At 29.4% G+C, this 12,794-nt stretch overlaps 1 protein-coding gene across 1 annotated transcript; it reads left to right on the top strand.

The window, feature by feature from the left end:
- The first annotated feature begins 12,129 nt into the window (after window positions 1-12,129).
- LOC139905906 (piggyBac transposable element-derived protein 3-like) lies at window positions 12,130-12,543 on the top strand. Its single transcript, XM_071889804.1, has one exon. It carries the CDS (start codon window positions 12,130-12,132, stop codon window positions 12,541-12,543), a length of 414 nt encoding a protein of 137 aa, XP_071745905.1.
- The last annotated feature ends 251 nt before the right edge of the window (window positions 12,544-12,794 follow it).

Genomic DNA, 12,794 nt, shown 5'->3' with positions numbered 1-12,794 from the left:
GGATGCGCCAAGCAATTGATTGTTACTGATCATAAGCCACTGATCAAATTACTGGGAGACAGAATATTGGATGAAATTCCCAATATGAAGTTGTTCAGACTTAAGCAACAAACACATATATGGAAATTCTAAATTGTCCATCTTCTGGAAGTTACTAATGCAGTGGCTAACGTGACATCCAGGAACTCCATTGCGAAAAATGACCTTACGATGGAAAAAGAAGAAGAAATGATCATTGTTTTGATAGATCAAGAAAAATATATAGGTTAGATTACATGGCCTATACTTCTTGAGGCAACAAAGAAAGATAAGACATCATTGGCTTTCTTGGAATTTCTTAAAAGTGGTGGATGTGGAGATTGCTTGCCTGACGAAATTGCTGAATACAATCCTGTACGTGAATTTATTTCTGAAATGCATTGAGTTATAATGTATCAAGATCGAGTCGTTGTGCTAAAAAATCTTCGTATTGAGGTATTATCAGCTCTTCATTCGGCTCGTCAAGGTTTTTCAGCCTTGACGAGTCACGCATCATCCTGTGTTTTCTGGCCTGGTAAAACGAAAGATGTCCAAGATATGAGAACTCAATGTAAAATATACAATTCAATTGCCCTGTTACATATCAAATGTCCGCCAATCATGCCCAAAGTTCCAAATTCACCATTCGAAGCTCAAACGGGCTTATAATAAGCCTAAGAATTTGTTTTGCCACACTCTATTTTGAAAGTTCACGGATCAGGTAAACTGACATTAAGACATTTTTATGTGTCTTTTCAATGTTTCCGAGTATATGGAGAAATACAGTATGTACCATTGTCCAAAGATTTATTTTATACAATTTGGAAATAGAATTGTTGAGAATTATTTATTATACAACTATTAATCGTGTAAATAATATTTTTAAACCCACATTTATCACTTATCATTACTTTAAATATGAGTAAATATGAGCCGAATACAAACGATTACTTTTTAGGACAATTACAAAAAATTATGGAACACAGTATATATATATTTGAAGCAAATATGATAACTATACTTATTAAAAAATGTAAAAAGATCCCTGGGACTCCGATAGAAAACTGTTTATTAATTGTCCTATAGCTAGTATTAGTAGCTTTTAGATGTAAAAATATGCATGTGATCGGAAGGCATATTTGTTATTGAAATGTTGTACTAAATCTTGAAAAAAATAAAATTAACCTATTCGAACAAATTCATTTTGTATTTACATGATAAACATTTCAAAAAAAAATGTCCTACTTACTTGTGTAATTGCTTTTATATCTTATAATTATAGAAGAAATGTATATTTTGCCCAATTTTGCATCTGAAGCACAAAAATTTAGTATTTTCTTTAAACATTTGACTATTGCAAATTCTTACTGAGGAGTAAACCTAATAATAAGGGAAATGTTGTTGTTACTTCTCAAGATTTTGCTAACTGCTTCTCTAACAAATAGATAGAAACCAAATTACTATGATATTAAATTATCGTTTCTAATAAAAGTGATTCATTTATAATACAAATATTAAAATATAAAAGACAAAAACACAAATAAGTTAATAGTTTTAGTGGTGGAAATTAAGATTGGATAATGATCGGATAAATTAATAACATTCAACACTTTAGTGTTAACAGTAGAATTGGAGGAGGGGAGCACCAGATCCAAAATATTGCCTCGAGAATGAGTAGCTTCACTGACTTTGTGTTCCAGGACAAGATCTTGAAATACTTCTATATACAGGCTACCAGTAGACGAGAAGGGGATCCAAGATGCCCAATCAATATTTGGAAGATTGAAGTCCCCACAGATGATATTGTCAGAACGAGTTAATCTTCGATAAGTAGAAATTAATTGGTCTTATTTGTGCTTGGTACTAGGAGAGCAATACATAGAAAGGATCCTATGATTATCATATTGGACTTCGCATATTTGGAAGTTTACTTCAGAGATCTCTCTAATTGAAGAACATCTGAGATCTTCAGAGCAAAAGACCGCCACACCACTTCCTCTTTTCTTGGAACCCATTCAGCGATATCCATGGGATATATGGCTGTAATTAGACAAAACAATTTCACGGTTGCTATGATCATCAAGTTTCTGTTATACATACAATTACAGGTTTGAAGTCATCAGTAATACCTCTTAAAAGTTCTAATTTATTAAAAATACTTCGAATGCTTATATAAAATATGGGTATTTTTTTTTTGGTGACAATGTGGAAATTTCCTGACCTTCTCTTTAACTGAAAAAGGTCAGGAGACTCTTTGTTTTTTAAGGAAGTCTTCTTTTATGGTGTTGTTCTATTCTCTTTGAGCTTTTGTGAGGAGGGAGAATACACCTATGTCATCCGACTTATGCTTCAACAAAATATTTTTAATACTTTCATCATAAAAACCGGCAATGACTGGTGGATTAGTAACATTAGAGTTATTATTTTTGATTCTAAAAGCAACTTGAACATCATATGTCAGAATTTGAAATTTGTCAAACATAAGTTTTTTAATCTCAGAATCCTTAGAAAGACCATATATGATGACTTTTCGTCTATTATTCTTCCTCTCGTTCATCTTTATATCCCCGAGATCAGCAGAGTGTTTAATAATTTCATTTTCTCTCTTAGTTAAAGATGAGATTCTAACTCAGAAAGCTTGTCAGTGAGTGTTTCAATTTTAGCTCGTAGTTGGGAGATATTCCCGATAACTAGAGACGTGCACTCCATGATAGCATCCGATATGATATGTTTTATGTGATACATAAAGGAATCACGTTTATTAGGAGATAGAGAAGACAGATCGTCATGCAGATTATTATCAGTGTTGTTATCAACACTACTTTTCCTCCCACGCTTGCCCATGACGAACGAAGATAAGAAAATACAAAGAAAAATACAACGAGCACAGTATTGATTTCAGTGAAGAGGGATAAACAGGATTTACCTTCGAAGTCAGGGTAAAGGGAAAACAGAGAGAGAGAGAAGCCCGACATTAGAATCTGAGGAGGATTTCCTCTTATTTCTCGTCAACGATGACACACACCAGAATATTAAAATGCTTACGTAAAAGAGTGAGTCTTGACAGTATATAGGATGAGAAGATCCAATCTGTATTGAAGTAATAAACACCAAAAAAAAAAAAATAATAATAAATTTTACTTTTAAAGATGCTTAGCAACAAAGGTGTGTCGTTAATGTTTAGTCAGGTATAGTTCTAGAGACTAAAGTACTTCTTGGCTCATAAAATTATATATTTAAATAATTATGAAGCCGTTATTCTTATTTTTTCATTACTGAGGAATAAGCATTTATGTTTTGAGTAATAAAGAATATATGTGTGTGGGCTCATGAAAAACGGACAGTAACACTAGGGATTTATTGAAAAGCTATCTTCTATATTATTAAAGCAAAGTGTGTCTGTTCGTCGACATTTAATAACTCCAGGCTGTGCTAGGCTAGTATATATGTGTCGAGACAAAATTAAAAAAAATCTGGAATTATAAAGAGAAAGAGTAAAAAAAAAAATCAATTGTTTGTTTTCTAGCTAATTTTACTTAATAATAAATTACTAAGATAATTTTTATAGATAAAAAATTACATTTAAGCCTGAAATATATTTTTATTCTGGAAAATAACCATATTTGAAAAAGTGTAAAGTTTTTGATAACGTATATTTCTATGAATTTTATTAAAATAAAGCCATACTATTCGACTTAGCTTAAACAAGTGAATCTCGGATGGATTTTCTTTCATCCTTTATTTTGTGATAAATCATTGAGAGTAAAACATGACTCATGTTCTATTACCACTTTGAATTTGATTTATCTTTCCTTTCTCTTTCTATCCCAACTTCTTGCATAGAAAATCAATAGTGACTAAAGGAAAATGGCTAAATATTTTATTGTTAGTATTCCAATATAATCCTAAATAGATGGCCTCCCAATTAAATATTTCAAAAATATCAACAATATAATTTAAATAACTGTACTTTGTGAGAAAAATTAATTTTACTGAATAGGTTACACGAAAAAGTATTTCCAGGATCTTGTATGCTGTTTCTACACATTTATATTTAATTAATATGTGGAAACATAATATGAATCATAATGCTTTCTGTTTTTACTTTTTTAAATAGGAATAACAACTACTCAACTAACCTTTAACGTAGTTTCAGTTTGACACACTTTTGTTGAGTGTTATTAAAATAAATGATTTGTTGGCATATTTTGCATTGGCCAGAAAAATATTTTTATTAGTTTGGTAAAAAAATTATTAGAAATTTTCTTATGTTAGAGATAAAGTCATAGTTTTAACTGTCCCATAAAGTAACTGACCCGTTCTTCCTTACATACAAGGACAATAATGATATATTCATGCATATATGATATTTTTTCTCATCTTATAATAAACATATTTTATAATTTATAACAATCTATTTGTAACAAAAATTGATTAAATTACTATCTCAGACATAAGTAAAAATAATTGCATAAAATATTTATACCTTTTTTTCAATGTACCCGTATTATTGAAGCATTAGTATTTAAAGTTACAATGAAAGCCTTATATTTTTATCAAGGAACAATAAGAGCCATAATTATCCCATGGGATAAAAAATCCCTGGCTTAACAATGAAAAAATGTTTTCGAAAAAAATCATTCTAGTTTTCTTTTGTATTCTACTTAACTATAAATTATTCTTAGTTTTTAATTTATATACTACAATGTTCGGAAATTTATGGTTAAATATATAAGAAAAATGAATATGCTGTCGTAAATCACTAAAAGGTGTGTATATATATATATATATTTGTTCAAAGAATGTGTTATGATAAATTTTCATTATAATTCATATTTCTATAAAAAATAGTCTACAATGTGAAATTGCATTTATAATATAATTTATTTATATTTTAATCATTATTTCAAATAAATTTGTAAAAAATATGTCAAGCTGATAAATTATCAATAAGAACCCCCTGATAATGTTTTAGAGGAGAGCAGTTTGAACTTTTATTCAATTAGATACAAGCAGCTACAAGAGTCAATAAATAAACTATTTTAATACTAGAGGCAAAGTACATTACTTGGTTATCAATCATTAATTCAACTCCTATTCCAACAAGAAATTACCTTTCGAACTCCTAAACAAAACATCAGTGGGTAAATCTTGGCTCATTACAAATTCACTGCCTATAAATAAATGTGTAAAAATAAAAGTACAAGTTGTTTTTTTAACTTGTCGAAAGACTTAATGAAATCTAATCCTATAAAATGGAAATTTATATCTTCAACTTATAGACTATCGATTGAAAAGAAATCAAAACTTCTGGAAGAAGTTTTTTTGAATATGAATGTCTATTTTAAATGATAAACTAATTTTAGATAAATAAATACTTAATTTCGGCATTTTACAAGTTGTATTTTTTTAAATATGATTACTTTAGCTATTTTAAATGTTTGTTTTAAAAGGTATTTGAGTTGCTGTTACTTTGATGTGTTTACTTTTAGGATCTTTAATCACCCAAACTCTAGGTAAAGAAAAAAAATGTATTTATAAAGCAAAGAATAGCGTTGTTCAGGATATTATATTGTCAAATTAAACTGTAGAAATTTATGCTATAGAAACTATAATGCATTATAGTAAACAAGTACCTATTTGTTACATTTAGATTTAGATCTAATATTTTACAGGATTTCAATCCAGTACCTTTAAAAAGATGAGCAAATACCTCAGGGGTATACAAGGAACGGTATACTAATAATGAATTCGAAACTTGAGGTACTGAGTCGTCCAATAAAATCTTAACATTTAAAATTTAAACTTCAACCAGATATAGTTGTTTAATTAACAATAAAATTTCAACTAAATTAAATCCATAATAGTTGTATGTTTCAGCTCTTTAAATCAATAATGTAGCTACTATTAGTGACAATGATGGCTTCCAATTGGTGGCAGAAGTCTGGAACCCACTGCAGATAAAGTCGTCTGTCATGGCGTCCCAGAACTGGCTGACAGTGGCATTGAAGGGCCACGGTCTTTGGATGACGGACAATACAGTCCTTTCCCCTCGAAATGAACCCAAAAGGTGTAGTTGAGGATTCACATCAGGGCTATGGGGGATAAAATCAAAAAAAATAGCAAAAAAAAAATCAATTGACTCATTCAAAACTCTTGAAAAGGAGTCTTTAAACGGAGGAGATGGGTTTCTTTCATTGTGTTATTTTCTGGACTTGTACGTAAGTAAGAGAGCTGAGGTATTTTGTTTGTAACAAATTACTTTTATTTTAATAAATCTAAATATTAATTAATGTTATTTACTCAACTTCTATCAATTATTGAATTAATAAGTTCACAGATTTCAATGGACCACCAGGTATATTAAAAAAAAATGAGATATTCAAATTATTGAAAATATCTTTCAATTTATAAATAGTATAATTTTAATTTCAGAGTGTTTTTGAAATATCGTTATCGAATTATAACTTGTTTTTAATTAAGTGTTTGGAATACAAAAATTATTTCGATTGTTATCACCACTTTTTTATTTCTCAGAGACTTGAATGTCAATGAAGTACTTACAACATAAAAACTTATCCTTTTTTGATGAAGCTGATAGTAAATAATTCTGAGAGCAAATCAAACATATGTTACAACACCAGTGGAGTACCCGGTATTGTTAAAGTTTTGAGGTGTCGAGAGCATACTACCTTTTTCATAATTAAAATGAATCTACTGTTTTTTTTTTAATTTTCCTTTTTAAAACACTATAAATCCAGTGTATAAATGATCAAAACTATTTTTCTAGCTTTAACTACTCACGCTAGGTGGTACATTGTTATTTTGTAGATTACCTACAACATATTTTTTAAGATATTCAACACAAAATCAAAAATGATGGCTCCTCAAACATACAAACTTATTGACAAACATTTGGGTATTTATTACTATCCATAGTTAAGTACAGATTTTTTGGGAAGTTTTTTTAGAGCTATAGAAACCTTAGAAATGAAAAAAAAAAAAACCCTGGGATCTCGTGATATAAATCCTAGTTCTTGCTTTACATATAATCTCAATAAGTTCAATAAATCATTTAGATCATATCAAAAACAAATTCTGTCAAAATAAACGAATTTAAATAAAAATGTAATTTACTTTATAATATTACCTTGATTTAGTAGAATGTGTATATGTGATACTAAATCATAAAATAGATTTGGGAAGTTTTTTAGATGATAAAGAAAAATATAAATATGAATTTTACCAATGATTTATAAACTAAAGCAAATATTAGACATTTGGAATGGAAATATATAAACAACAGAGCTGCGATTTTAGAGAAATTAAAAAAAAATGAATATATTAATCATCGTAACATGAATATCGTACTATCGTTTGTCCCACGTCCAAGTTATGCATCTATCAAATACTGTAGGCCGAAGAATTGTAAACAACTTTAATATCTGCTGCAGTGCGATACTTTTATTTCTCATTGAGAATTCCAAATTGGTCAGGTTATACATGACAATATGGAGTAGTTTTGGTAGGATACTACCCAAAAATACATGCAAAATATTTTAATACATTGAAAAAAATTATTAATTCTTAAGAAACTTTTTAAATTTAATTGTTTTGAATGCGAATTTTATAATCTCGACTCTGTTATATGCTTTTTAAATGGTTTATTATTTGTGATCGTTTTACTCGTAATACTATATTTTTATTTGTTTTACAACATCTGATCATGTTTCATTAATTGCCCAAATTTATTTACTGCTGGGTATTAGAACGTACTTAAAGGTTCTTTGGGAGGGGAATAGTTTTAAACTAAAATGTTTATTTATACTACTTATAACTCAATTCCTCAACCTTCATATTTTATATTAGTAATAGATAAGTTTCAAATTAATATTTGTGAACATTTAATCAGATTATAAAAAAATGATGTGCCTTCCAACTTTTTTGGATGGTATAACTTGATAGTAAAAAAATTAATTCCCTTTAGATTTAAAGTCATGTAGAAAAGGATAAAATATAAAATATTCCAATCCTTAGAGACAAAATATCAGATGATGATGTTTTAGAATACAAAAGGGAAAAGGATTTTTTTGTTCGTTTTTGCTCATCGCCTTGAAAACGAAGCACTAAATCATTTTACAAAATAGTTTCCTTTTTTCTGGCAATTTATGCAGTTGAAATAGGTTTTAATGCTTTATTTGTAAGATAGAGTTATATATCCTAAGTATTTGCGAGTTTTATTGATGGCCTGTTTTAAATGATAAACTAATTTTAGATAAATAAATACTTAATTTTGCAATTTTAAAAGTTATATTTTTTTAAATATGATTACTTTAGCTATTTTAAATGTTTGTTTTAAAAGGTATTTGAGTTGCTGTTAATTTGATGTGTTTACTTTTAGAATCTTAAACCACCCAAACTCTAGGTCGAGAAAAAAAATTATATTTATAAAGCAAAGAATAGCGTAGTTTAGGATATTTTATATTGTGAATTTAATTGTTGAAATTTATGGTATAGAAACTATAATGCATTATAGTAAAGAAGTACCTATTTGTTACATTTAGATCTAATATTTTAAAGAATTTTAATCCAATATCTTTAAAAAGATGAACAAATGGATCAGGGGTATACAAGGAACAGTATACTAACAATGAATTTGAGACTTGAGGCACTGAGTTGTCCAATAAAATCTTAACATTTAAAATTTAAACTTCAACCAGATATAGTTGTGTAATTTACAATAGAATTTCAATAAAATTAATACTATAAATAGATGTTTGACTAAGCTTTCTAAGTCATGAATGTAACTACCATTAGTGGCAATGATGGCTTTCAGGTAGCGGTAGACTGCAGATGTAGTCTTTTGTCTGTTGTGAGTTTATTGATGGTTTATTTTATTTTTATTTCTTAAGCTGTTATTATAATTATTTTATTCTTGAGAAGAGTATATCGTAACTTTGATTCATAAAGACACTTTGTATAACGTCTACATTGACAAAGTAAAAATCATAGATTTAAAGAATTTCCTGAGTAAGCTCAATTGTATGTACACTGTACAGTATACCTGTTCAAATTTTAACTTATTTTTTCAAACCTTTTAATATTTGAAAGTTCTTTTTTTCCAAGGTCTATAAAAACTAAATATACCAGTAATGCCCACCATATGGCATTTGAACACTTTTTGTTGGTTGCTCTAAACAAAAAGCGAAATAACCTGTGACTATTTATATTTTTTAGTCTATAGTTTCGTAATTGCTTATCGTATAGCACTGATATGGGTATGACATCAACACTAATAAACTGTACTTCAGTTTGTAAAAATATGTTATTAACCCTTTGTTCGTGCCCATGGTTAAATTTAACCCCATATATGAAAAAATGCTTGATTTTAGGTATTCGCCTAAGTTATTATTATCTTAACGTATATCTACATAAAAATAAAATACAGTATAATAAAATAAAAATGCATTTTTTGCTTGAACAAAGCTCTAATATAAAGAAAGGATTCCCATCAAAGCGTAGAACAATATATCTCAAATTTCCACGATCCGTTCTTAACAATGAAGATACTTGTAATAGTGCAGATCGTTTATCATAATATTACAACCAAATTACAGCCATGGAATTGGTAGTATTAAAAGCAGAAGATGCATATCCTAACCATTTTTACCTATCAAACCCAACAACTAGACTAAATAGGATAAATATGTACTCCCAATAGCATGTTTCAAATATACATGAATAAATTCATGAAAAATGCAACGAAACATTGTACATCATACTTGGATGGCAAACTCTTAAGGGACATTCTTGGTAAGAATGGCCCTGTTAATACTCTCCCTGTACTCGTCTCAGGTTTTCCATAGTACGAGGAAGTGAAATTGCTCTCTCTTATATTAAAAAAAGAAAAATCCGTAATTTTAGATATTTTTATTTATAATAAAAAAAAAAATATTTTAGGTTATGTGTTTTGAGGCTTACTTGATATAAATGGCACCAGCCTTGATTCAACCTCGTAAGCGGGGATTCGCTTTTATGAAGAGGTATAGATATGAAATGATCATTGATAGATGCTATTGACTTGCCTTAGTTGTATGGTGACGTCTATTATTGTGTGTCTTAAGATAGTCCCTAGTAAAATAATTAATTTGAATAAGATATGGGCTCCTGTGGGCCACTGCTCCTTGTTCACTAGTTGGAAACATTTCTTTTTAAGCCATCCCCGTTACAAATCCATGAACTAAATGTATGTCTTCTCCGTATATAGTTCTTCCATTGTGACGAAATAAGACTAAATGAATATGTTTTGTTGGTACATTAATCGAGATTTAGCAAAAAATTGATATGACGACTTCAGGGCGACCCAAAAAGGATGTAGATTTGATCTTCCAGCCATTTTTATATGTGTGTATAAAAATATTTTATCTTCTTGATGAAATGAAAAGGATATTGTATAAGATGTAACAAAATGAGTATCTATGAAATCTGACGAAAATAAATCAACTGAGAAAATTTATAATGGATTGGTACAATTTGAATTAAAAAATTGTCGAGAAATTTACCCTGGATGAGCCTATTTAAATTTTGAAATTCTTTGGGTATTAAATCATATACTTATACGATTTTAATATTTATTTGTGTAATCACCCAGAAATAATTTGATAATTTGTTATAGTTTTAATTAACAAATTTGTAATAGAAAGAATATCGTTTAATCATAATAAAAAAAATCTTGAACCTCTTAAATTATACATTGTATTGTTTATTTTAAACATATTGCAGTCTTTTGGGATTCAATTTCATTCTTAGATCTCTAAATTATATACAAGATATACATTTCACGCACCTATTAATTAACCGTTGACACAAAGCCATACATGAGTTCACCTATAATTAGATGTATTTATGAAGGAATAATAAATAAAAAGGCATATAACTACTTATTTAATGTTCCCTTAGAACTTTTAAAGAATAGTAATAATAACACATGTAAACTAATGCTATATTCCCATTTTCTAGGCTCTAAACTAACTAAATATACTAGCTACTTCAACATACTTTGGCTATATCTGTTTAAGGGTTAACTCATGACGTTTTGCAAAAAAGCTGCAAATTAGTTAAAAATTTTACAAGTTAATAGAACTATCTACAAAAATAATTAGCAATTACTTCGTACCACATTAAATTCATCAGAATGCCACAAATTAAATGTAGAAGGGGATGTGGTATCGTCTTGTTACATGTTCAGTATTTAAAAATAAGTATAAACCACTTTTATCAAAATGGCTTTCCACATTTTGGATTATAACTGAATCAGACTGTTAATGTGGATTAACAAGTAGTAAGGTAACATGCATAATAGCTAGGTAATGTATTTAATAACTGAACAAAGCCATTATTGTACATAATAATTGAAAAAGAACGTTAATGGCATAATAATTGGAAAAGAAAGTCAATGTGCAAAATCATTAAAATCCTAAATTTCTCATTAACTTACGAAAACCTTTCCAGAGAAAAAAATTGATGCTCGGCCCATGGTATATGCAGCTTGTCAATGAGGCTCAATTTAGAGTCAGTACCCTTTGTCAGTTCGTGTATTACATTCAGGGGCACCATCCAGTGTAAGTAAGATTGAAATACCGGCCCACGGGTTGTCTTGTATGCCAGCATGAAAAACAAACGGATTGGAGCACACCAGCAGTTCATATAATATCACCAAAGACGGCATCCACTATAGTCCCGATTGATGTTACAACCCACAGGTTGTCTTGAGTGCCAGCATGACTAACAAACTGGTTGTAACACACCCCCAAGTCCAAATATGTTTATAACTGAAAACCTTAGTGAGTACACCTTATAAATTCAACATTATAAAAGTTCAAAATGGAATAAGTCCGCAATTCCATTTAATGTCGATTCTACCCCAACTCCTTATAGTTTGTTAAAAATTTTCATACCAGATTCCTGGTATGAAAAACTATCACTGTAGACGAAACGATATTCTTGTCGTTCAAACAATCCAACCTTTAGTGACAAGGTGAACAGTAATACAATTCAGACGACTCCTACCATCACGTACTTAAGTGACTATCTCAAAGCGCGCAAAGGAATATGTATTGGCAAGGACGGGAATACTCAAGTAAAACCTTAATAAAAAAAGCAATATCCCGAAATAGATTTGATGAACTTCTAAGATACTCTCATTTTACCAACAACGACCATCCGAATCTTAACGATCCCTTTTGGAAAGTTGCAATGCCCATTGAGACCATAAAAAAGACTGCAAAAAGATATGCTGAAAAGTCTGAATATATTTGTATGGATGAGTCTATGGTCAAGTACTTTGGGCCTCACAGTATGAAACAATACGCCAAAGCAACACCAATACGATTTGGGTTTTTAATTGGGGTTTTAGCTACATTTTCGGTTGAGCTTATGCATTGCATTCCTCATGGAGGAGCCAAAAACGCAATTAAATGGTTATGGATTGGGACAAGGGCCATATGTTGTTTATGGCCTAATTAAAAAATCAAAAATATCCGAAGATAGTAAGGTGGTCACGGATAACCTTTTTACTAGATTTTACCTCATGGACAATTTGAGGACAAAAAAGTTGGAGTACTAGGTACTTTGAGATCCAATAAACTTCATTCAAATTCCATCCCATCAAAAAAGGAATTGAATTTAAATGAAAAGAGGGGAAATGGAGTTCAATTATATATAGGATTATAAAGTAACTATTGTTTGGAAGGACAGATGATCTGTTTATATTGCAA

Source organism: Lepeophtheirus salmonis, chromosome 7 (assembly GCF_016086655.4).
Source record: "Lepeophtheirus salmonis chromosome 7, UVic_Lsal_1.4, whole genome shotgun sequence".
In the NCBI taxonomy this organism is placed as follows: Eukaryota; Metazoa; Arthropoda; class Copepoda; order Siphonostomatoida; family Caligidae; genus Lepeophtheirus; species Lepeophtheirus salmonis.
Note: the sequence above shows the minus strand (reverse complement) of the source record. Positions and strands in the feature narration are given on the sequence as shown.

Excerpts from the sequence above, each read along its gene's own strand:
- LOC139905906 (XM_071889804.1), top strand. The coding sequence starts at position 12,130 with ATGTATTGGCAAGGACGGGAATACTCAAGTAAAACCTTAATAAAAAAA.